The 25972-nt window shown below is 33.5% G+C and overlaps 3 protein-coding genes across 5 annotated transcripts; 1 reads left to right on the forward strand and 2 right to left on the reverse strand.

Annotated features, from left to right (window-relative positions):
• Positions 1 to 686: 686 nt before the first annotated feature.
• On the reverse strand, positions 687 to 10760 carry LOC126851754 (ski oncogene). The gene is made up of 3 exons (XM_050596047.1): positions 8011 to 10760; positions 7622 to 7854; positions 687 to 7540 (listed from the first exon to the last, which is right to left on the reverse strand). Exons 1-3 carry the CDS (start codon positions 9118 to 9120, stop codon positions 6652 to 6654), a joined length of 2232 nt encoding a protein of 743 aa, XP_050452004.1. The 5' UTR covers positions 9121 to 10760; the 3' UTR covers positions 687 to 6651.
• A 2607-nt stretch (positions 10761 to 13367) lies between these two features.
• LOC126851763 (pre-mRNA-splicing factor CWC22 homolog) lies at positions 13368 to 16895 on the reverse strand. The gene is made up of 2 exons (XM_050596060.1): positions 14470 to 16895; positions 13368 to 14031 (listed from the first exon to the last, which is right to left on the reverse strand). The coding sequence occupies exon 1, from the start codon at positions 16667 to 16669 to the stop codon at positions 14474 to 14476; it is 2196 nt and encodes a 731-aa protein (XP_050452017.1). The 5' UTR covers positions 16670 to 16895; the 3' UTR covers positions 13368 to 14031; positions 14470 to 14473.
• Positions 16896 to 17764: 869 nt separating this feature from the next.
• Positions 17765 to 24913, forward strand: LOC126853626 (centromere/kinetochore protein zw10 homolog). 3 transcript variants are annotated; one of them, XM_050599504.1, is made up of 10 exons: positions 17765 to 18137; positions 19261 to 19463; positions 19538 to 20342; positions 20427 to 20575; positions 20649 to 20752; positions 21486 to 21661; positions 21795 to 21935; positions 22014 to 22151; positions 22226 to 22359; positions 22607 to 24913. In XM_050599504.1, exons 1-10 carry the CDS (start codon positions 18101 to 18103, stop codon positions 22817 to 22819), a joined length of 2100 nt encoding a protein of 699 aa, XP_050455461.1. In that variant the 5' UTR covers positions 17765 to 18100; the 3' UTR covers positions 22820 to 24913. The 3 variants fall into 3 exon arrangements, with proteins under 3 accessions (XP_050455461.1, XP_050455469.1, XP_050455451.1); XM_050599494.1 differs by having other exon boundaries at positions 17767 to 18137; positions 21729 to 21935; XM_050599512.1 differs by lacking the exon at positions 21795 to 21935 and having other exon boundaries at positions 17766 to 18137.
• Positions 24914 to 25972: the final 1059 nt, after the last annotated feature.

Consider the following 25972-nt stretch of genomic DNA (forward strand, 5'->3'; position numbering starts at 1 on the left):
TGCGGATTGACTATATTTAGATCTTAGATTTAATGTCAACTTTGGTTAATATATTATGTAAGACCGAAATCCTTTTATATATAATATTTGTTTGCTTCAGGAGTTACAGATTTCACGAAAGTTTAATGAAAAATTAAACGTATGTATGTGTGTGTGTCGCATTTGTGAAATAGGTAAAAAATTCATTCAGTATAAAATCGTTTCTACTACTTGAGCGCAATTACGTCGAAGATGAAGACGAAACTTTGAGAAGGAACGAGTCGCTTTTATAAAATGGAATTTTATTATATTATCGCTGGGAAAACTTTTATCACTGTAATGTAGATACGATCTCGGATATGCGTCACAAAAGAGAAATGCGGCGCTCATTGTCACTAAATTTGTGCCTTCGCAATCCACATGATTATGGGCGTAGAACACTTCAAAGAGGAGCGATCGATCAATTTCTCTTCGTTTCTTCTTTTCATCCTTGTGTGAAGAAAAATTTACAAAATTCGAGAGAATGAGAGGTCAAACTTTGTACTTTCGTATTGCACTTTGTCATGTAATGACATTTAATAACATGCTGAAGTTCTTAAGAATAAATCTTAACGCAGTCACGAGAGACTTTCCTATTTTAATGTTGGATTATAATTTTTTTACGCGATAAAATAAATAAGAGCATAAGTTGAAAAAGTAAAAGCAACTGCATACAAAAGAGTTCTATTATTTTCTCATTTGTGAACTCACACGATACATTTTACTAAATAATTTTTTCACTACATGCAATTTTTTCATTATTAAATAAATTTCCGCTAACAATTTCAGACACAACCAAACGACACAAAAATCGTCTAAACGATGTCTTAAAGATGGCTAAACAATTTTAAAAATTTTAAATTTTTAGAAAGAAAGTGTTTAAACAATAAAATTTAAGACGTTTAAAGAATATCTAAAAAGAGTTGCCTATAAATGCTCGTAGAGATGATTCTGTGACATTTCTTATTGTTAGATATTTGTGAAATCTAAATAGTTTTATGCGAATTATAAAATATAAGGGCATGTGGAGTTATTTTTCTAATTCCGTTTGAATGGAATATAGGATTTTGAAAATTTCGAAATCTTGTTTAATATTTTACAAACTATCGCCGATTATAGGTCATTATTTCCTATTTGTCGCTAGTAGAGAATTTCTGGGAAATTGCAGTTGCGATACGATGATGTGTCGCGGAGCAAAGTTTTCTTCTTTCCGCTACATGGCTATGGCTGCACTATGAGATCTGCATATCCTCTATTTACTTTATTATCGCATAAATGTTTGCGAGATTATTTTCTAATATATATGCCTTATCGTCTAGTTAAATAGCTTATTTTTCTCTTCTTGGCATGTGCGTGCATCGTCCATATCGAAGAGTGCGCTCTCGCTTTTATGACTTTCTTTTGTTTTTATAAATAGCACAATACATAATACATATAAATGTACTACGCGGTTTGTGAGTACACATATACTTTAGTGATAATGCTATCGCCAATAATACATAATATGTCATTGTGCATAAAGAATTGGACAAAAATTTGCGCTAATTTGTTCATATTCCAAAATGAAAATTTTTAAACAAAAGAAATAATGAGAGCAAGAGGGGGAGGGGGAGGGAGGGAGGGAGGAGGGAGAGAGAGAGAGAGAAATGAGAAACGAGTACACGCACATGTAGATCATAACAGCTAGCATTTACAATTCATGTTTTAAAAGTCAGACTAAACATATAATAACAATAGAGATAGTATTAGCGAAGCACACGACAAAAATCATTTCCGACGTCTGATCGAAGCGGAAGCTCGCTAGTTAAATGAACGACAGCAGTATTTCAAAAGTGTTTATGTATACCATAATTATATATTATAAGAATAACGACACATATCTCGGATATCATATATCGAATTAAGAAATATTTTACTTCTTTTTGTTTCCTTTTTTCCTCTCTATAGTAAAATCAGGCGTATGTATACTCCATTTTTATTTTTGTCAATATATATTTTCATTTCGAAATTAAAATACATCATCTCTCATCTGCGAAATTGAAATACATCTAAAGTCATGGCAGTTACATGATTTGTCGAAACTGTTTATTATTATTATTATTACTATTATTATTATCTTTTATACATAAACTTCAAATGTATTCGAAACCGAGCTGTATATAGTTATTAGATATTATGAATTATCCTTTATGTCCTAAATAACTATGATAATAAACTTGAATGTATTTATATGTATGTACGCGTATGAAAAACATAGACTATTACATTTTTAATCTTAGGTGGGATGTGCTTACATTACTGTTTTTAACGTTACAATGTAATAAGTTATATATATATATATATATATAGTAATTGATGCTATAGAATATGTAGAATATTTCTTATGCGTGCGTGTGTGTAGTGTATATATATATATATATATATATATATATTGTACATCTGAGAAATATCCTATATATTCTACATCAGTTTTATTAACAAATTGCTTTAAAAATCTCACATTCGCTTCATCTTAATATACTAGAATCGAGCAATCGCAGTAATTTCTTTTTTCTGTCAGTTTGAAAATGTTAAATTTCTTGCCTTGAAATTTTTTTTGTCCACTATTTGAAGAATTACTGGTACTGTTGCTATATTTCAACAAAAAAATAAAAAGGCAAAAAGATAAACATATGTATATATATGTATGATAAGAGATCTTCGAAACAGTCTCGATACGCGTATATTTTTAATATATAAATATCAGCATTTTTTGCTACATAATGGAAACGCAAGTGTATGTGGTTTACATTATTATAACTATCGCTGACTGCGAGGATATGTATGCATATAAACGTTATTTGTTATATAATCCTGGCTCTCAGTTTCTTGCATATCCTGCACTTGGATTATTTCGGAAAATTTCAGTAGATATAAAATCAAAATTTTACTTTCTTAAAATATATATACATTAAGCGAACGAAAAAACATCGAAAATATGAAAATAAATTTATTTAATGTATTTTTATTTTATTTCACTTTATAAATGAATCGAACGCTAACAAACTATTTGCATTTATGCTAAAATAGACATTTTCAAAAAATTGTAATAACGAAGATTTATATTAGTTGATCATTCGCTCATGTACATATTCACTTTTACAAATACATTCATGTAATAATAAATTTAAATCGAAGATTGTATCACACATTTCACTGGGAACTCCGTCACATATCTTGGTATAAAAATATCTAAGCGGCACAAAATAAAAATATAGCGTAGCATAGTAAAAGAAGAGAAAGACAAGAGGATAAAAGGCAAACGTAACCATCACACATTATCAATTGTATGTGTAATAAATGAAAATACAGAGTCCATAAGGGCTGTGGCCCACAAAAAAACTTAGGCAGTAAGACTTAAGTCATAAGCGAATTGACCAATCCCGGTCAAACAATAAGGTAGCTATATCGAAACTTAAGCAACGCTGAAAATTCCATATAGATGAAATTTTTAAGTCTTACTGCTTAAGTTTTTCTTTATGCCACGGTCCTAATATAAAAATCACCTTCTTACATATGTGTTCACACACACAAACACAAAGATGCATATCTTCTTTTACATATACATATCTTGCTAGTTTGTTCATGCTTTAATATATACCTCGTATGAATATATTAAAAAATCTATTTCTCTTTATATTGTGGTGTGTTTAATATAATTTGATACACAAATATTCGTGCGCGCGCGCGCGTGTGTACATGGAGTATTCTCTCATGCATAAAAAATAATTTTTGCATTTTTTCTTCTTTTCTCGTATTCATAACTGATTATCTATAGTCGATAATCAACATAAATTCAAATAGAAATAAAAATCCGTAATAAAAAAAAGTAATTATGTCCAACATAATTTAACATTCGGTCTCTGCTAAAACTTGAGAGATACTCAGAAATTACAACTAACTGATATAACGTCTTTCCTTCTCCATCATAAGATATCCTCTTCACTTATTTAATTTCTCAATATTAACAAATGTAGAAACGCTATTTCAGCACAATCAGTATTTTCTGCATATCTCTCTATCACTCTTTCACAGTAGGACCATTCATATATTAAATACAACTAAAATGATAAGTGCCAACAATAATATACAAAATAAATATAAATATGTATATGTATATATACATATAAAGAATGCGGATTTCCCAGCTGCAAATCTTAGTAAAAATATTAAATATTAATAACAAAACATATTGTAGTCAACAGAAATTATATACAGTACATGTCCACATGTACAATTTAACTAATTATTATGCTTTTATCTGTAATATATAGAGTGAAGTTAGAACTTGAAATGTATCTCTATTATTTTTGAGAATGCAAAAAGAATTCTAAAAAGAAAAATGTTTGCTTTAGAAGAATAAATAAACAATAAAAAATACAAATAAACACTTTTTAAACATTATATCGCGGTTGGAAAATAAATCGTGACTTTATAAAGAATAACTTCTCATTTCTGAAGAGTTCATCTGAAGATCAATAAATATATAATAGTTAAATTTCTTTTTTTTAGCAGCAACAACATCACAAATAACAAAAACATACACAATTGTTTAAAAAAAAAATGCCATCCTAGTCTCAAAAATAGCTTAATAAAATATGCTGAATATCTTAGAAAATTTAACTTTCTTGAGAAAAGAACTTTTTATTGTATTATTTATCATTTGTATCAATTGTATTATTTATTCGTTTAAAGCAAAAATTTTTTTCTTTAGAAATTTTTTTGCATTCTTAAAAATAACAGATATTTCAGATTCTAATGTTAGGTACCTCACTTTGTACATCCTGGAAGAAAAAGCATATATATTGTAAAGAAAAATTTAGAATACTTTTAGAAAAAAAAAAAGAAAAAAAAAACTACGATCGACGACGATCCATTACATAAATAATTTTATATATCATCACTGTTCTTTTCCCTCATATCATCAATAAATTAAACAGTTTGATAACTATTTAAATGATTGGAATATGTTATTATCAATAATGATTCAAGTTATGGTCCTACTGCATGTAGCAAATAAATAATTTTCAAATATCCAAACTTTTTTTCTTATTGACATTATTAGGCTTAGACCGAGCTTTTCCGTCGAATAAAAAAGCAGATCCCACTTATATACACAAATCACAAGATTGTAATCGTAACGATTCGATTCGTAACATGTATATAACGTTCGGATTAAATTACAATGTAGCACGAGCTGCTGGAACACACCTAGGTTTCTGCATATAGCATACCTAGAATAATAATATAGCACCTAGGTTTTTTTGTACTTTAGCATTATTTCGTCATGATAGTATATAACTAATTATAAACATATATGATGCCACAATGTATTTACATTATGCGATCAAATGACTACCAAGATGTGAATGGAAAGCAATTTAAAATCATTCTCATTAGACATCTCTCTCCTCCCCTCCCTCTCTCTCTCTCTCTCTCTCTTATTCACTGTATATTTAAGAATTACGATCTCGTAAAAATTTCTTATACTTCATATATAATATTTAATATACACGAAATATTTCATCATAATACCTATTAAATATAATAGTGTAATTGGCGCGGTATAATCCCTTAAATGTAATCTTTTCTATTTCGTTATAATACAATATTTACATTCGACTTTAACAAAAAAAAAATCGATCAATAGAAGTATATTTAACGTAGCTATCCAATTTGTGGCATCGGTTTCCCACACTTCCCACCGGTAATATCATTCTTTCTAATGCGCTAACTTATGACTGAAAAATAAAAGGAGTCAATAAAGCAACATGTTTCTCTCATTATGACTATAGATTGAACAAACTGATTTATTCAAAAAGTATTTTTTTCGTTCTCCGCGAAATGCTAAAATGCAAACAGGAAGTGAACAGGAAGTGAATCTATCATGCATAATAATAAAACATGAAGCTTTGCCGATAGTAATCGATCGGTTTAAATTTCGCTAAATAAAAGCAAGGGCTTTCTTAATCCGTTGTTTTAAGTTGGATAGCACATGTGGTTTATTTATCTAATAAAAAGTCCGAATTAATTGCGATAATGTTTAAAGGCTCATCGCGTATCACATAAATCTAGATAATTTCTCGTTTCGTTTAGAATGATCATATTTATATGTATATAGAATTTTCCGTAATTCATGCTTATCAATTACATAATATTATTTCTTGATGAAAAATGAAAAAGTCCTGAATCATTTTCTCTTAATGCTTAATGAAGGAAAAATTATCAAATAAAATTCACTGAATCATCTTCATTTGTTAGACGGATGTATGCCGCGAGCCGTGCGCTTGATAGAGAGCGTGATACATACGTGATTGTGCCTGTCTTTTTTTTTTTTAATAATTTTAATAATTCCTTTTAATAATTTCCTTTTTCGTTAAGCATCATAAAAAAATGATTAAGGACTTTTATTTCATTTTTCTTCAAAAAATAATGCTATTGATAAACAAAAATTACAAAAGGCTCTATAATACACAACATACACGCATCTGATGTACTATAAATTCAGTGCATGTTTATTCGGATAAGCGTCGTAATCGCGGTAATCGCTGAGCAGTTGTATATATTAAATAATTTTCGCTTATGTTATTCTAATCACTGATCCGATTCGTTAGTCACTAACAACACATTGGCAGGCTCAGACTCTTTATTATTCGATGGTAAATCCGTAGCATCGGTCTCTTCACTGCAGCCCTCAGTGCTATCAGCGGCGCTGGCACGTAGCATCATTGCTGAAGCATCTTCCTTCTTGTCTCGATTCTCACTGATTCCTACGACGATCGTGGATTGCTGTTGTTGCAACTTGTGCATGTGCAATTGACTACGCAGTTTCGAGATCTCGTGTGCATCCAACTGCCGATGACGTCGCAGCTGCGCGTTTTCCGATGCGACACGACGCGCCAGCTCTATTATATCCTGTGGTACATTCAGCACTCTCAATCGCTCCTCAAGATCGGCCGCCGCAGTACCGTCTGAGTCGGAATCACTTTCCGACGTTGAGGAAGTGCCGACCTCGGAAGAGACCGCCAATGGAAGAGGCTCTACAGTCACTGTAGATGATGTCACTGCTGCACTACTCTCCTCTTCCTCGCCCTCTTTTTCCTTTTTCTCCTTTCCCGGCAGTACAGTTTCCTTTTGATTTGCATCGGTCATGTAATATATAGGATAAGAATCGACAGCCACAGCTTGATTCACCGATATTTTTTCCAATTTGACATCGGCAGAAAGCAGTTCCTGCTTCTCGCTCGTGGGACTCGTCGAACGATGACCATGACGGCGATGCTCATGATGATGCCGTCGTTGTTGATGAACGGAAGAGAGAGGCGGTATCTGACCCATCTGAGTAGGCGTCGATATAGGTGCTAGGGCCACGTTAGGCTGGAAGTGCGGCTCGAAGCGCTCGCACTCCGAAAGTGGGATGACTCGTTCGGGATGCTGCAGTACAGGTGGACCTCGACTAAGATACGCAGGCAGCAACGATGAACTATCAACAAAGATGATAAAACCGTCATTTCTTCGCTTAAACATAAAACGCAATGCCACATGTGACAGTTAAGATACCTACTTGTCTCTATGTTTGCAATTGCCTGCAGTATTCCAAGGCCGAAAAGCGGACGCGCCCCTAGCAGCGAGTTCAAAAACTGCCCATTGCATTTGCAAATATGGGTCAGCTGCAGTAGCTATTTGGGATATAGGATGGTATATCCCTAATCCATTGCCATTATAAATTCCAGGACAGTCATCTTTCCCTATATCCTTCTTTGTGCGTTTGGATATTCTCTCATGTTCATGTCGCAGCTGAAAGAAATAGTTGCGCATACTCTTTCCAGATACATCTACAATGTTAAATCTTATCTCGAGTATTATATTAAGCGCAATCATAATATACAGCTTTGTGACATATTAATATTTTAATCTAATATTTAAAGAGAATTGCATTATTAATAAGAATACCTCTAGTTTTCGCTTGGAATTTAGCACGAGGTGCCTCTCCTTCAGCTCACGAAAGAGAATAAGCGATTTGTTGTAATGTTGTTGATCACGAGAGAGCAACAAATACGACCGCCAGTTTGCTGAATCAAAACCCCAATGGCAGGTGCGATTCTCCAAGGATCTGTGAGCGTGTCTCACAAAGCGTTGCGGAGAAAACTGATAGCCACACTCGAGACATTCGATGCACACAGAATCATCCGTTTCGAAAAGTTCGGCATCAAAGATACCCTTACACTTGCCAAAACATTCATGATACACCTTGAACTTGACAATCGTCTCCTCGTCCTCGTCTTTATCGCATGCTTTCTTATCGAAACAGTCTTGCGTCTGACCGATTTGAGTGGGGTCGCAGGATTCTGTTCGTAACAACAAAGCACTAACAAGCCTCTCGGCGTCAGTCTGAGTGATGAGACCGCAAGACGGGGCGTTATGCGGCAAGATGGCAGAATGTTTGAGTTCTTCAAGCTGATCCCGGGTGCAGCGCGAACAATAGATCTGCAGCTCGTCGCACACCTGATTGATCTGTGGCAGCGAGAAGTCTTGCAGCACAGTGTTCAGTATCTGAGGTAAACATAACCTCCTCTCGCCGCCTACCACGAAGCACGATATCCTCTCGCCTTCGAGAATCGTCTCGCATCTCTCGGAGCAGCTCTGATCAGGCGCCGTCAATATCGGTATTTGGAACTCGAGCTCGCGCTTCTCGCTTTTGAGACGCTCCGCCGCCACGGGACGATCCTCGTCCGAATCTTCCAACGATCGAAGGATCTTATTGCCAGAGGGTGGAACGGGTGTCGACGTGCGCTGTGCCTCCTTCTCGGCGACATCTTTCTCGGGTACCTGCGACTCCCCGGACGATTCCAAGGCGCAATTGGTGGCCGGACGACTAGTGGGTGGTGAGAAGCATGAGGTTGCCGAGTGTTGCTCGTGTAACAAAACTTTACAGTCCATGCCCAGCAGGGCCGAACTTGGACCCTGCAGACTCTTCACAGCCGACAGCTGATAGGTCTTGAGAACGGTCTTCAACTGTGGACTGTATGATTGACCAGTGTTGCCGGGCAGTAATGTCTCCATTATTACTGCGCGCGTGTCGTCGTCGGTATCCCGGGAAATGTATGCCCCCCTCCCTCTCTTTCTCCTTCTCGTCCCTCCTCCCCTCCTCCTTCGGGGAAGAGGGTGACGACCGAAGAACGTGTCGCCCGCCGCTCTCCAACGTACGCTCTCACCGTTTGGCGAGTTTCTTCACATTCGTTTCTCTCTCTCTATCTCGATTATATATATATATATATATATGTATATAAATACACAATAGATTTTATATCATACGCTTCGAATCTATTCCATGGTAAACTTATGTCACAGACACCAAAAGTATAGTTGAACGGAATATTGGAACAATCGGCATGACTCGCCTTCTTCGCAATTTCACTTCCATGTCACTTGGGTCTAATAGCGCGTTATAATCGTCGCGATGATGTTCGTGGCACATACTCCGCATTTTTTACGCTCATTCGCAGATCGATTCGTGTCGAGTGTCGAGTGCCGAATCGTGACACAAGACCGGGTCCATCTCCAAATGAGGTTTTTAACCCGCGCGCATTATGAGATTCTCCTCTATCTCTCTCCCGCTCTCTCACTCACTCACTCACTCACTCACTCACTCACTCACACACTCACTCACTCACTCACTCACTCACTCACTCACTCACTCGTCTCTCACGCGAGACAAAGTTATACGCGTATAACCCGTTCGCGCCTTCTTCCTTTCTTCCTCCTTACATTCGCCCGTATCGTTGTTGGATTGCATCGCCGATGAAGACAACGATGCGACTATCGCTGCGATCTCGCGACGCCACCATCACTTCCACATCGTAAAGTCACTCGTTATCCGTTTCTTTCTTCCCCTTTGTTTATGATATTGCGCTCTCTCTCTTTTTCATACACGCGCGAGTATGCGAATATTGTACACGCAACGTGCGTCTCCTCTGTTCGAGGAGTCTCCTCGCGATTCGCGATCGCGAGTTCCCTTCAATTCCGTCAAAAGCTCCCTCCTCGTTCCTTGTTACTGCCCTCCTCCTCTCTTTCTCGTCCTCCACCTCTTACTCCTCTTCGCCCCTTCTCATACTTTTTCTCTTCCTCTTCCTCCTCCTCCTCCTCCTCTTCTTCCTCCACCTTCTATGGCAGCGACAGCGGTTTTCAACACGATGTTCTTATAGCCGCGAATTCGATGCACGACGATGGCAGGGATTCCAGTCGCACAGTCACGACAGATCAACAATTCATGATGAAACTCTTACAATCTTATCGAACGCAATTCCCGGTCAACGAAATAATAAATGTCCTTACATATGTGTATATTATAATATATATATGTCTATTTTTCGCACTTAATTGCACGCGCGCGCACATTTTCTATTTATCTATCACATCGCCTTTTCCGTCACTACGTTGCAGTGCATCGCGTCGTGGAGACTACATCTTATCGTCCCGCCGTCGCGTCATCACCGGAACGTCGTTGTCGTCGTTGTCGACGATTGCTATCGGGACGCTGCGCCGTCGCAAATAATACCACTCCGCGCGTCAATAACAACGAGGATATCGTCGATGATACATCCGACATCCAGCGAATATTATCGCATCACTGGAGCGCGACCACCAGCACCACGACTACCGTCAGTACCGTCGTCAAACGAGTAATTTACCCGTTGGCACGTCGCGACGCAATGGCGTATCGATCGCGGCGACGGCGGCGACGGCGGCGGCGACGGCGGCGGCAGCGGCGGCGGCGGCGGCGGTGGCGACGGCGACGGCGACGGTGGCGGCGACGGCGGCGGTGGTACAGTGGCAGTGGCAGTGGCGGTGATAGTAATGGTGGTAGTGGTAGTGGTAGTGGTAATGATAGTGATAGAGTAGTAGTAATAGTAATAGTAGAGGTAGAGGTAGTGGTAGTGGCGATGGCAACGGAGCGCGTACTGAGAAGCAAGTGTGGATGAGACACCGATATCGGACTCGGACAATAGATTAACAGAGAATAGATTAACTTGCACATTTTTTTCAGCGTCACGAGAGGTGCCGATAATGATGTTTGTTTCGATTCAAGAGCAGACGTACAAGCGAATGAACTACATTCACCGATGATACGAATGTATGAATTCTCCGTCGCGAATATATATATTTTTTATTTATCTTTCTCAATTTCTTCGTTTGTGCGTAAACGCTAAATACTAATAAATAAGCTACGGCAAACTTTTGCGATATATGATACATATACCTATGCGTTTCACGCAAATTCCTTCTCGCTCTTCGCGCTTTCATCGTGATGAACGACGATCTGTAGTATAGATGTTGCGTGTACAAGGCTCTATCCGTCCTTTTCTCTCGCATTTCCGCTTTGCAGTCTTCTGCTCTCATATGCGAGCGGAGAAGTCCTGATCTTTTAGCTTTTTTCCTCTCTCTTTCTCTTTCTCTTTCAATGTATTGTTCACGATGTAGAGACCAGTAGAGAATCCGGAGACCTTGACAAAATGAGAGACTAGTTTCGCTCATGTAAAATTCTTTCTCTGCTTAAAGATTAAAGCGAAACTTGCTGGAGTGCGCCCGGTATTTGGCTAACTCGCGATGGCATGCATTGCCGCGTACATGTATGCATACGCACGACGCTTGTAGGTACTATCAGCGCGAGCTTTTCGCGCGACCGTACCGTGTATATGTGCACATGAGCACTGTGCAGCGTGCAACCCGCTGTGTGAATTCCTAACAAGCAAATATATATATATATATATATATATATATATATATATATATATATATATCATATGTGAAGAAATTAAGTAGACAGATAGATTGTTGACTTTTTTCTCAACATGTATTTTATTTGGCGCGCGTTCTTCTCTTTGCTTTTCCTCGATATTCAATGTCAAATATCTTAGCAATTGAGTGTTATGTTAAAATTCTATTTATGTCAAATGTGCATTTACGATTAATTAAAGAATGTATAAGGCTTCGTTGTCTATACTGTTGGATAAATTTATTTTTCATGCTTGTGAAACGAAAAGAAGAGTCCTCTCTCGCATGTTTGTTTTTTGATTTTTAATTTTCGTTTCACAAAATTTCAAAAATCATATTTAATTTTTCAATATATTTCGCATACATGCATGCGCGCATCAATCTTCGTTACGCGTTTTCGGTGTTGCGTGCGCGCATGTGAGCTTATTTCTGCACGCTCATTTGATGTGCGTACGGAGCTCGCTCAATTCAGTCGCGTGTGCGTATGCGTATGTACATATTCATGTCCGCTTAGTGGTAAAAAAAATCACCGTAAACTTCGTATACCCGTCTCGTTCCCTTCTGCACGCATCGCGTCTGCTTAGCTGCTCCTCCCTTTCTTCTTCCAACAATCGGCCACCTACTGCGCACCACCACGCCTGTGTCACAAACAGTATCGAATTAAGTAAACACAAATGAATAATGCCATAGAATCCGTATATTCATCTTATATTATCTAAGAGCTGATTGATTTTACACTAATTTCTTTGACCTTTTAACGCATCGTTTTTCTGCTTTTATAGCTATAATATACAGTGCATTAATTAATTAATATAGCCGCTAATCCAATAAGCGAAATGTGCGCAATATTTATTAACATTATTGATTCGGAAGTTGCCAGCAAATTGATATCAGTCAACGAAGCAGATGTAAATTTTGTTTTTACAGAATAGTTACAAGTTGATTGGCTATTGCATGGCTTTTAATTGCATGGCCAATCAACTTGTAGATTTCACATAAGAATGGAATTTGCACACACATATATCTTGCGAAAGCATTCAATTGAACTCCAGATTTGAAGACGGAAATTGCTAGTAAACTGACATCAGAGCAGCGATCATATAATTTTTTCTTTCGGGCGAAAATGTGAGAAATTTTGCCATTAATTTTAATGACATTTTTCATTTTTTACATTTCCGTCTTAGGGAAAAAAATTACATAATCGATACCCAGTTACGTCCATTCATAGCCATTTAAAATTAAATAAAACAATAAGATAAAACAAGTGAAATAGTAAAAAAAAAAAATGGTTTAGGATTCTTTTCGATTTATTTCTCATGAAGAGATATCATTATGTAGCGCGAATTAATTATTACCTTGTATATAAAAATACAAACTGCGTAGATATGATGTTAATATAAAAAGGTAGAAGTCTTGGAGTGTGTAAATATTTCGATATTAACCCTGCGCGCGAACTCAGTCTTTCTGAATTCTACTCAGTTTAATTCGAAATGTAGCGATAAAAGAAAACGGGAAAAAGACGATATTTACAAATATTAAACTAGGAGAATTTCATTTATTCTTTGATATCGTGTACACATAACGCATACACACACGCACACACATACACACACACTTATAATAATTTTTACATGTAGAGTTACAAGAAAGTAAATAATCGTAAAATAATTTTTTATTTTAATTAGAAATCGGTTTATAATTCTCGATTTGGTTGAAAAATCCCAATTACGTTTCTATATAGTCCCTCGCTTTGTCACTTGAAAAAAACAAATGCGATGCCGCATGCGTGTACATATACATTCATATACAAGTAGAAGTCACAATGCATAGCTCGGTTACGACGCGCTTTCGACCGCAGCGGCACGCGCATTCATGTGAATCGGACGCTGCCGCCGTCTAGTTACGTGGCCTTCCCGTCAAAATAGATTGTGTATCTCTCTCTCTCTCTCTCTTGTGCGCATCTCCCTGTCACGCTCGCATTCCATGCAGTACGGCGCGCAACATACACATATGTATATGCCCGTGAACCGACTGCGCAAAATACAGCACGCTAGTATCGTTGCCATCTTGTATTCACTGTTAGAGCAAAGTATCGCGAAACTTCGACGATGTTAATGATGCGCTCTTCATCTTTGCTCTTCTTCAAAATAGACAGCCGGATACTTCATGACTTGTACACAAAAATTTTTGGAAGATAGCCTGAAAATTATGTTGAAAACAAATTTTATATACATACATACATATATGCATACATATATGCATCATACATATATATATATATATATATATATATATATATATATATATATATAATGTGTGTGTGTGTGTATTGATATTGATATATTTAGATTCGCGCAGATATTTTGCCATCTTTTGAAAATGGTAAAATTATAAAACAAAATTAAATAATGACAAAATATAAAAGTTTTCTGTGTAATAGAGAATAAATATTGTATTCTAAATAATCGTGCATATTATAAATATAAAAACTCCAAAGTTGTTGTGGAACAATCTAATAAAATATTTACAAAGGATAGATGATTCATATCTCATATATAAATACAGTTATGAAAAATAAAAAAAATAATAATACATAATGTATAAAATATCTATTGAAACTTGACTTTTATACTCAACTGTTTCATTTATTCTTTTTTGTCGTCTTACTTTTTTTTTTTTTCTTTTGTATTTTTTTGTATTTCTCTTCTTTTTTGTTCTTTGATTTGGATTTCTTTCCTTTTTGTTTATTTTTCTTCTTTGCCGAAATTTCATCCTCTGACGATGATGAAGAAGAATCCGTTGTAGAACTTGACAAAGTGGAACTAGATGATTCATCGGAACTGGAGATATCATCCTCTTGAGCGTTTAATGCTGGTACAGTAGTTGGCTTTGAACGGGATTTTAAGTGTTCTCTTAAATCATCTGTCAAACCACCCAAACCAATAGAAGTAAAAAAGTTAATTGCAAAACGCGTATTTTTCGGATCATCTCTGGGAAATAGTCCTTCGAACACTTCTTGCAGTGTCGCATCCTTGACTCGTTCATTCAATTTCGCTAGACCCATGTACTCTGAGAGTTCTTGAAACAGAATTTTAATAAATATCCTGTTGGAACTAGTGGTGTCTTCCTCGTTCAATTTTATACATGACAGTACGCTCCACGAAATGGAATCCGTGAATAGTAAATGGGCAAAAAATTTCGATACGTTTCGTAATTTATTGGTATCGAGGCGATGTATCGTATGATAAGAATCTTTGAAGATTTGTTCGAATGGTGTTACGTACATCTTATTGATAGCGCAAAACCGACCAGCTAAAAGTCCAAAGAACTTTTCGTATGTTCGCATCTCCGCGCAGCAGTCCAAGAACATGTGGCACAATTCGATCTCCTGTCCGGGTTTCAGTTGCATTTTCATTAATTTGTGAGCACACTCTTCGAAATCGAGCGAGGAATGTATCGTCAAATATATAGTTCGACGAAGCGCGGTCAGATTTGTTTCTGTATTATCAAATATTACATCTTTCTTTCCTTCAATTTGTTCCGCGCTGCTATCTTCGTTTGAACTCTCATCTTCTCTATTCTCATCATTGTCTTCCGAATCACTGATATCCGAACCAAGAATTTCTTTACATAATTGCTTATACTTCTCCTCGCTAGCAAGATAGGTTGCGTCAAACTTGAACACATTTAATATATCTTGCGTATCCATCTCATCATCTAATCTTATCAAATGGGTGATTTGATCTTCTTCTTCCACAAGATCCAATTCCTGGGGAACGGCTTCGTGATCCTTAAATCCATCCTTTCTGATTTGAAACATAACTTCTATCATATATTGAACTCGCTTATCCAATTGTCCTTCGTGCAGTATGTTTCTCAACATCTCAAAGATGGCTTCTACACCTCTTCGAGAAACCTCTGTCAGCTTCATGCCACATTCCTTCAAAAATGCTATCGCTACTTCAACGGAATCATCCGTTGGTGTTTCAAGTAGCAGAGTCAAAATTTCTAAAGCAATAATCTCATAGGCTACACCTTGATTAACCAGATGTGCTATAAATGTGCCTGAGGATATACACAAAGGTTTATCATTTCTTTTAAATCCACGTTTAAATTGTAGGACAAGACGCGTCAATACCAATTCACCTATATTAGGGAATTTGGAATTGATTATAGCTGTCAGTGCTGCATAAACTGGAGTGAATGTTGGAGAAGCAGCTTGCGCTTGAATAATAGATCGCGCCAACAAACCTCTACCACGAACAATATTTTCACGTAATAATTCCCTCGTTATGATTCCTATGTTACTAGTGTTAACCTTATTAATATAACCATGGATAGACTTCTTCAATGCTTCCCATGCAATGCGTTGATAAGCAGCTCCAGACTTATCAGTTATCTCTGCTTGAAGCATACGCAATTTAGCAGGCGGAATGTACGCACCTCCTGTCTTTGAAGTCAGAAGATCCACTGTACGCTTCTGCCTGACTTCCTCTAGATTTTCTTGCGTTTTATTTGGTTCTCCATAATATCTATTTCCTACTTCTTCCTCCGGCAAACTTTGCTTTCTGTCCCTTTCGCCATTATTATCTTTACGATCATCGTTGTATCTAAGATTTTTGTGATCATCGCGTCTAATACGCCGGTGATTATCGTCACGTCTAGAACTTCGATGATTATAGTCCCGTCTGGAACTTCTGTGATCATCGTACCTAGAACTACTGTGGTCATCATAATACCTAGATTCCTTACGATTATCGTTGCGTTTGTAATCTCTTCGCTTGCGATAGCTTTCCTCGTTCTCCTCTTCGTTTCGTTTTGAGTGCGATCTCTTCATTTTTCTCCTTGTCTACATAACCTCACGTATTACGCTCACTTACGCCCAATCTGTTTTAGATTGTTTTAAGGCCGTATTAAGGTCCTTGCACAATAACAGGTATAGCGGCACAATCCGATATACTTAGGACCAATTTTATCATCTTCGGTTAGATTAACCGACGGCAGGGTGGGGCAACTGAAATGATACGAATGCTTGGTTTTCATTCCCCTCTATTTTCTGTTGCCACCCTGCTGATTTTAACCGTCGGTTAAAGGCCATTGCACGTTAAAAAATTTTAGTCGTAATCGTAAAGTCGTAAGTAAATCAACCAATCACAGTTCAAACATTCTTATTATGTTTAGAATGTTTGATTGTGATTGGTCAATTTTCTTACGGCCTTAAGATTACGACTAAAATTTTTTAACGTGCAATGGCCTTAACTTAGCTTTAAGCCATAAGAAATTAACCAATCACAATTTAATGTGAGAAGAATCGAATATGTGGATTCTATTGTGGATCCGAGCTTATGGCGTTTTCGAATGTAGCAGATTTAGGGCCAATTCCACCACCTTCGGTTAAGTTAACCGACAGTTAAAATAAGCAGGGTGGCAACAGAAAATAGAGATGAATGAAAAAAGCATTCTTATAATTTCAGTTGCCACACCTGCCACCCTGCCGTCGGTTAATCTAACCGAAGGTGATGAAATTGGCCCTTAATCGCTCTGAGAGCGAATTCACACTTTGGCAGAAGAAGCAAAAAGCAGAAGAGCAGCAGCCAATCAGAACTCGCACTGGTAGTAAGCTGTACAACGGAATGATATTCTGTTGTATCTAGAGACTTTAATATAATACGGCTTTTAATAAGCTAATCCGATCGCTCCCATAGACACGTTTACAAATCCGATTAGTCTAAAGTCTAAAGGCCATTGCGCGTGAAAAAATTTTAGCCGTAATCATAAGATCATAAGCAAATTGACCAATCACAATCAAGCATTCTAAAAACGTAATTAGAATATTACTAACTGTGATTGGTTGATTTGCTTACGATTACGACTAAAATTTTTTAACGTGCAATGGCCTTTACCCTCTTTTATCTTATATATTTCTCTAAACCGGTTGTTGGCCTGAATGATCAAGCGGGGAACACACACTTTTACATAAGCGCATAACCATAAGTATAAGGAAATTGATTGGTTCATTTCGTTAGGTATATGTTTGTGGACCAATCAATTCCTTTATGCTTATGGCTATGCGCTTACGCAAAAATGTGTGTTCCCCGCTTCATACTCTAGATCAGAAGTGGCCATTTAAAAAGCAAAGAAGAGGAAGATATAGAGATATGTGACTCTGGACCCTGCCAGTATACGCGAACTGTGAATCAGATTGCGATCATAAAGAAAGCGTTTGATATTTGACATATGTACCAAATTTTTCATATATATTTCGAATATGACATCGTTTGTAACAGATGTACTAACTACAGCAGGTAATGTTTACATATAACGATATGAGCGTATATTTTTAAACAAATTGAGAATTTATAACTTCGGAGTATCAAGATTTGAATTGGTTTTTTTTTAAATTTTACATAAATATAAAATATAAGTTTTATTTGTTAATTTTTTCATTAGTTTAGGAGATATGAATTGAAAGTTTCGTAAAATTATAGAATTTTTTTTTGATGGAAAACAAAGGATTTACGCAACAAATCAAAGTCTTCAAAAGAAAGCCTCATAGGAGTCTGTTAATTTTTGCAGAATATTTCTGCATTTTAAGTGTATGATATATTTATTAATTTAAAGAGACAAAAAAGTAAGCAATAAATCAAAATCTTGTGTAGAGCGGTATATAAACTGTTTTAGTTGTATGTAATCTCTCTTAGCTGTATGCTAATCTTTGCAGATTTGTATAGAGATTTACGAGTTTAAGGAGGCAAGAAATTTATAAATCAAGATTAAGTATATCAACAATATTTTTTAAAATAAATAATTATTGAACAAAAAATTTTTTTATTTGGTGTTAAAAATAAATAAGTATAACAAAAAATTTAGAAATAAAGTATATGAGTTTTGAGTTAATCTACATGTATCAATTTTTTTTTTCATTATCTAAGGGCTATTGAAATTGTATATAGATAAAGATTCTGTAACTAATCTTATAAAAAAATCACTAATGCTTTATTTTTTATTAGAAAACTGTCACTGTAATATGTCAATATAAATGTCAATGTATGTAACAATTTCTAAAAATTACAAAAATTGAATTTTAATAAAGATTATATTTGCTTAACTATAATAAAGATAAAAGAAATAAATAACTTATTACTCAATATTCAAAATAACACAATACATTTAAATCTTAATACTCTCTCTTTCTCTCTCTCTCTCTGGATTTATGATAATTGTATTATAAACAATCAAAATTTCAACCCCAAAATTATAAACAATCAAGTTTTTATCAATTATATATTCTTTAATAAATCTATAGTTTATTTTTATTTTTTTCTATATTTTTCTTTAGAAAAATTATATATGCTCAAACAACGTATGATTATAATATTTATAATAAAGATATAATTATGGTCATTATAACAATATTTTACTATGCAGGAAAACTTGAAATAGTAAATCTTCAAAAAAACATTGCTGAAATACAGATACAAATAACAAAATTAGAATATGAAGTTAAAGACTTTATGGATGACAATTATGTTGAGTTCAGTGCAAAGTTGACAAGAGATGTGCACTTAGTTAAAAAAACTGAGCAGCTACTGAAAGAGATGGACACTTTGCAGAGCAGGATAAATGATCAAGTATATAATCATCATTTATTATGTTATTTAAACAGGTTTAATAAAACAAAATATTATTTGCTTTTATTACGTAGATCAAAATAGAGTTACCTGGTTTGACGAAAGAATTGAAAACTCTCTCTCAAAAATTAAAAGAATCAAACATTAGTTTGAAATTATCCCATGAGTTGATGAGCTTTCATGAATACATAAAATCTATAAAAGGAACGCAAGAAGAAAAACGATACATTGATATTGCAAAAACTCTGCGGCAAATGCAAACTTTATTGGATAATCCTCATAGTTTTCTACAAGATCTTGAAATATATGTGGCAATCAGAGATGAATATTGCAATCTCTTTCGCTTGTACTCAATAGAAGTGTCTAGACTGTTACACGATTGCATTTGTTGGAATAATGACATGAAAGATGGCAAAATAATTACTTCTATTATTATCAAAAATGAATATGATAACATGCAGGAATTAATACAAGGATTGCATGTCATCAATAATCTTGAAAACTTCTTACAAACATTTTTAATGAACTTGATGAATCATATAATTAATCCCATTATTCATGATCACTGTTCAGTGTACGTTATCAAGGAGAGAGAATTTACTATCGAAATATTGGAGAGAAAAAAAATGCCATGTTTCAAAGGTGTACTGTACAATTTAAAATTACTCTTTAAGTTTCTTCATCAACATCTGAATCTGACAATTTCGGATAATGAAACTTTTCTGAAAAGAATGCAACCGCAACTGATAAAACAATTATCGCATTCTTTAACAACAGATTGTATCTCATACACTATTCCAACTTCTAATGCGAATCTAAAGAATTTCGAGCCTGTTATCGAAGCGATTAATGAATTTCAAGATTATTTAGTGCAAATCGGTATTTGTGCCTATTTTCAAGATGAAATAGTTCACTTTATGATATCAAGTATTATGAAGTCAATTTAACAATGTAAAATTTCAGAATTTCTTTCTAAGGATGAGCTCTTTTTGTCAGACTACACAAACAATATTGACAAACTTTTCATTGACAGAATGTGTCAGGATTTATTAGTCAAAGCTAGAAATATAATGAAGAAAGACTTACATGATTCTGTTCGATGTGAACTACAGGTACCTATTTTATTAACAGAATAGCAAATCTGATTTTTTTGATTTTTACTTATTCTTTTTTTTTTTTTTGTAGGAACCACCTATACTTATGAATAAAATATTTGAAAATAATTGTGAATTATTGAATGAAAAAACATTAAGGGATATGTCATTTCATTTACCGAAGTGTCAAATTAGGTACCTTGGAACAGTTTGGAATTAGTTTAAAACCTCTTATTCTAATATTGCAATCATATTGAATTGGTATCAGAAGCAAAAATTATATATATATATATATATATATATATATATATATATATATATTTTTTTTTTTTTTTAAATTAATATATTGAAATAAATTAGTTTATTTGCATGTTACAATTTGCATTTACAAATATTTATAAAATATACTAGAAGCTCTCTTTTTTTTTGGTTTGTATGAATTAATAAATACCTCTGTAAATTTTGATTAATTTTCATGAGATTTATTTCTTTATTTTTATTATTTTACTAAAAATATAAAATACATGTGTAGATTGAATTATATGGACATTTGCTAATGTAAGATAATAAAAAGATATATTTTTATATTTCATGTATATTGCAAATATTATTTTGAAAGTATATTTTACTATATTTGAACAACTATCAAATAATGGGAAAGGGGGATATATGCAAAAGATAATTTGTTTTTACATATTTGAAATTAGAAGCAAGAAAATATGAATTTTTTAAATAAGAAAAAAATTCATATTTTCTTGCTTCTTTTAATTTCATATGTTGTTAGTAGACGACCAAGCATTAATATATTCGAATTTTTAAAATTTCTATATAAATCTTGAATCTTTTTTTTCCGTAAATAATTTTCTACACATATACATATAATTTTGTATAAAAAAATGAAATATGAGTATTATTACATGCATTTTAGCAAAAGCGCGCAAGATATATTGGAATTAACAAGGACAGTATTAGATGAGGCTTGCAATAGTTCGGAGCCTTGCGCCAGTAGATTATTTTATACATGTAGAAATATATTTGAAATGTATGTCGGTTTGGTACCTGAACATCATAAAAAATTTTTAGAAACGATACCGCAGCAAGTTGGTAAGAAATATATATAACAGAATGAACTATTCTCATGAATATAAAATTAATATACAATTATGTTTAGCTCTATTTCATAATAATTGTATGTATCTTGCCCATCATCTACTTACATTGGCGTATGAATATAAAGACAAATTCTCGAAAAATCTACAAAAAATGAATTTAACATTCTCGGATCAAGTCACAATATTTCGAGAAGTCGGTTCGCAATATTTTTTAGAACACATGAAGTATCAAAAAAATATAATTTTTGATATCATCAAGGATTCAGGTTTACTAATTAACTAATTAATTATACATGAAAAAATTGAAATAAATGTAACAAAAATATTTTATTATTTACATATAGGTTTTTCGGGATTAGGGCAAACGTCTGAATTACATCCTAGCACCGAGCGCGCTTTAAGACAATGCATCAGACAACTGGAATTATTGAAAACAGTTTGGCTAGAAGTATTACCTGTAAACATCTATTGCAAAGCTGTTGGTTAGTCAATTTTATTGCATATTTTTATTATATTTTAACATACGTTTTTAATTCTTCATATTAATATCTCACAGGATGTATAACTAATTCTATGATTGATGATTTGATATCAAAGGTAATAACTGTTGAAGATATTCCAGCTAATGTAGCAACCGAACTAGTAACTCTATTCAATATGGTGATAAAACGAACACCTCCGATATTTCCTGTAAGTATAATGAACATAACATAACATATAATATGAAAATTTTACAAAAAAAATTTACAAGAAAAAGATTTAAGTCAATATAAATTTTTATTGTCGTTTAATGTTGTAAAAGTACATTTAAGACGATAAAAATTTGTTCAAGATAGCAGTATTCCAACTGGTCCCTGTAAAAGTTAAACGTTAAAAGTTAAATGAGAATATTAATTTCGTTTAATAAAGCAGATGCATATTAATTCCTATTTAATAGGATCAACAGATACAACAATATGTACATAAATGGAGAAAATTTTTGGAATTGATTAAGATACTTGGTGCATCACTGAAAGAAATCGAAGTAAGATGGGGAAATGGAAAAGGCTCGTTAGCGCAAGAATTCACTGCTGTACAAGTTAAACAACTGATCCGAGCATTATTCCAGAACACTGACCGAAGATCTAATCTTTTAGCCTCTATAAGATAAAAAAAAATATCAAACACATATAAAAATGTAAAATGTATAAAAAAATATAACAAAAAAATAGTTATAAGTTTGTATCCATTCCATATCAAATTCAATATACAGGATGTGCTATTTTAATTAACCTCCTAAAAAAAATTTTATTTTTGATTGTAGAACAAAATGCTTCATACAAAAGTTGCTTGGTTTGAAGCAAGTCATCTGATGATGATCTTTATTTGACTTTGAATCAAAGTTTAGAGAGTTATTTCAAAAACTACGTAATTTTTTTAACGGAAACCCTTATTTTTTTATTATCATATTCTTATAGTCCTTCTTGAGATCCTTTCAAAACACTAGAATAAAGTATTTTTTCATTAAGTATTTTTCGAGTTATTTTATATCTTAATCTCACATATTTTGATACAAAATATTTCCTAAAATATTTAGTTTTCAATAATTTTACCGTAATATTTTTGTGAAACACATCTATTAAAAATTAAGAGTAAAATATATATAATTAATCAATTTGATACTATGAATGACTAATTGCACAAATATATTTAAAAATAATGATTACACGCACACATTATATATATATATATATATATATATATATATATATATATATATATATATGTGTGTGTGTGTACAGGATGTCCGAAGTTAATCGCATCACCCGTTGTGTGCAGGTAGAGCAGATAAAACTGAAAAGAAAAGTCCTATACCATTTTTTTCTATAACACTTAATAAAAGAGTTATTATTGAGTGAAATCTGGCCAATCTCGCCGACCTTTAGGGCGTATGATCGGTGAGCCGCGCGCCTGGTAGTATGCCTGGGCGGGAGCGCTCAGATGTTACGACGGCTCACCGACGTGTGCAAGACTAAAAATCGGCGATGATAGGCCAGACTTCACTCAATAATAACTCTTTTATTAAGCGTTATAGGACAAAATGGTAAGAGACTTTTCTGCTCAATTTACTGTGCTCTACCCGCTCACGAGCGTTGGCACAATCTTTGCAGGACACCCTGTATATATATATATGTTATGATTGGAGCATTTATGTTTTAACACGCATCTTAATTGTCAATATCATGTATATCTAAATATTTAATTCTTAATAAATTCTTTTGCTAAAACTTATTTAAAATTAAACAAAAAGATAAAATAATTACTGATTATCTAAATTATTTATAATTAACAATTCTTTTATCTTTTTGTTTAATTTTAAATAAATTTTAGTAACAGAATTTATTAAGAGTTAAATATTGAAATATACTTGATATTGACGGATGTGTGTATTAGAATACAAATGCTCAAATCTGATTTAAATATAGTCTAATCAACATCAACTTCCTATTTATAGACATTGTAAGAATTCGAAATCTTTGATTGTCAAAGTTGAAGAATTCTTTAATTAATGTTAGCCATAATCTACAATGCTAAATTCACTTGTTGAAACACTTCCATAAACAAAATATTTGTTTGTTAATTGATATTAAACTTGCTTGCATTGAAATCGTGTATGAAGATTAAAATAACAAATTTAAATTTCGAGAGATTTTCTCTTCGTTAGGAATTGATGAAAATATTAAACGTTTTTAGTTTCAGTATATTTTATCTGAAAATCATCCACTATATACGAATAGTTACATATTTACAAACTTTTTTTTGACAATCGGTTTTCCTAGGTGTATATATATATATGCTCTCGGAAAACCGATTTTCAAAAAAACATTATAATATCAAGGTTTACACACACACACACACATATATATGTGTGTGTGTGTGTATGTATGTATGTATATCTTTGCAAATGAGAAAAACGCGATATTTTCAGATATGGGTTACTGCTTCATTTGTCACTTTTTATTAACTCTTAAATGTTATTGGTGTTATTTTAAAACATCCTATATATGTATGAGTGTTGTATATATAACTATTTAGATTTTAATATTACACGTGACGCACGCACATACACACCAAAAGCTCATATATATATATATATATATATATATGTGTGTGTGTGTGTGTGTGTGTGTGTGTGTAAGTTCTTCATAGTTAAAATGGGAAAAATGAAAAAAATGGGAAAAAAAAAAAAAAAAAAAAACCAAAACTGAAATTACCTGTAAATCTTGATTATATTTGAAATACCTGTGTATGAATTTGAAATATCTACATATAAACCATCAAAAATAAGTAGTCATATTTGATAAAAATAACTTGTTTAAAGTAAATAAATAAAAATGACAGATTATGTTACCAGTCATGATAATTTGAGAGAAAAGAGGTAGGCAGACAGGCAGGCAGGGTGGCAGGCAGTACTGAGCGCAAATCATTTAATATCTTAATTTCCAATTCCATATCATTTACAGAGAGTAAAGGTAATATATATCATTACCATTATTTTATCACTTTCTTATTCACGAGCATCTCTGTAATGATAAAAGCAAATGCTCGAAAGTCTCTTTCCAAATGCAGTACTGCACATATATCATAAAAACGAAATATAGAAGACTTATTGTATAGTAGACGCGATTGCTTTCGCTTTGCAAGATTTTGATCTCGTCATTTGTGCATCGAAATTTTTTAAGCAAAATTGCCTTGTTTTTCATACTCTTGCGCAATAAATTAATTATATGCGAGCAGCAATTTGCATTTGGTTAGTAGTGCGCGCGATTTACTATTTCTTTTTTCCAATTCCCATATAAAATCATTACTATTAGAATATAAGCGAGAACACGTTTTTATCTAAATACACGAGAATGATATTCACAAGATTATGGACCGCCATATTGTAGTCTTTTCAACTATTTGAAAGTTCATTGTAGACTTTCAAATAGTTGAAAATAATGAAAAATAACTCAAATAAATCAGCAAAAATACTTTAAGAGATAATTTTTTAATGTAATTAAGATTATTATACATATATACATATATATATATATATATATATATATATATATATATATATATATATAAAATGTGTATTATATATACACAAACAAATCTCGAAAAATCTGTATAATCATAAATCAAAAACCACAAAGATTCTGAACGTCGAAAATATATAAAGAGATCTAAAGCAACCCAATAAGGCGTCAGTTAAACATAAAACGGTGATTGTAGATAATGTTTTAGTCCCTATAGATTACAACCCTATATTAATTATTTC

This window comes from Cataglyphis hispanica, chromosome 1, assembly GCF_021464435.1.
Source record: "Cataglyphis hispanica isolate Lineage 1 chromosome 1, ULB_Chis1_1.0, whole genome shotgun sequence".
Classification (NCBI taxonomy): domain Eukaryota; kingdom Metazoa; phylum Arthropoda; class Insecta; order Hymenoptera; family Formicidae; genus Cataglyphis; species Cataglyphis hispanica.

Coding starts and splice junctions, on each gene's coding strand:
- LOC126851754 (XM_050596047.1), bottom strand. CDS start 9,120: ATGGAGACATTACTGCCCGGCAACACTGGTCAATCATACAGTCCACAG. Junction 7,855..8,010: donor ATTCCAAGCGAAAACTAGAG/GTATTCTTATTA, acceptor TATTTCTTTCAG/CTGCGACATGAACATGAGAG. Junction 7,541..7,621: donor AATTGCAAACATAGAGACAA/GTAGGTATCTTA, acceptor CTTTGTTGATAG/TTCATCGTTGCTGCCTGCGT.
- LOC126851763 (XM_050596060.1), bottom strand. CDS start 16,669: ATGAAGAGATCGCACTCAAAACGAAACGAAGAGGAGAACGAGGAAAGC.
- LOC126853626 (XM_050599494.1), top strand. CDS start 18,101: ATGACATCGTTTGTAACAGATGTACTAACTACAGCAG. Junction 20,753..21,485: donor TTACCGAAGTGTCAAATTAG/GTACCTTGGAAC, acceptor CATGCATTTTAG/CAAAAGCGCGCAAGATATAT. Junction 21,662..21,728: donor AACGATACCGCAGCAAGTTG/GTAAGAAATATA, acceptor AATTATGTTTAG/CTCTATTTCATAATAATTGT.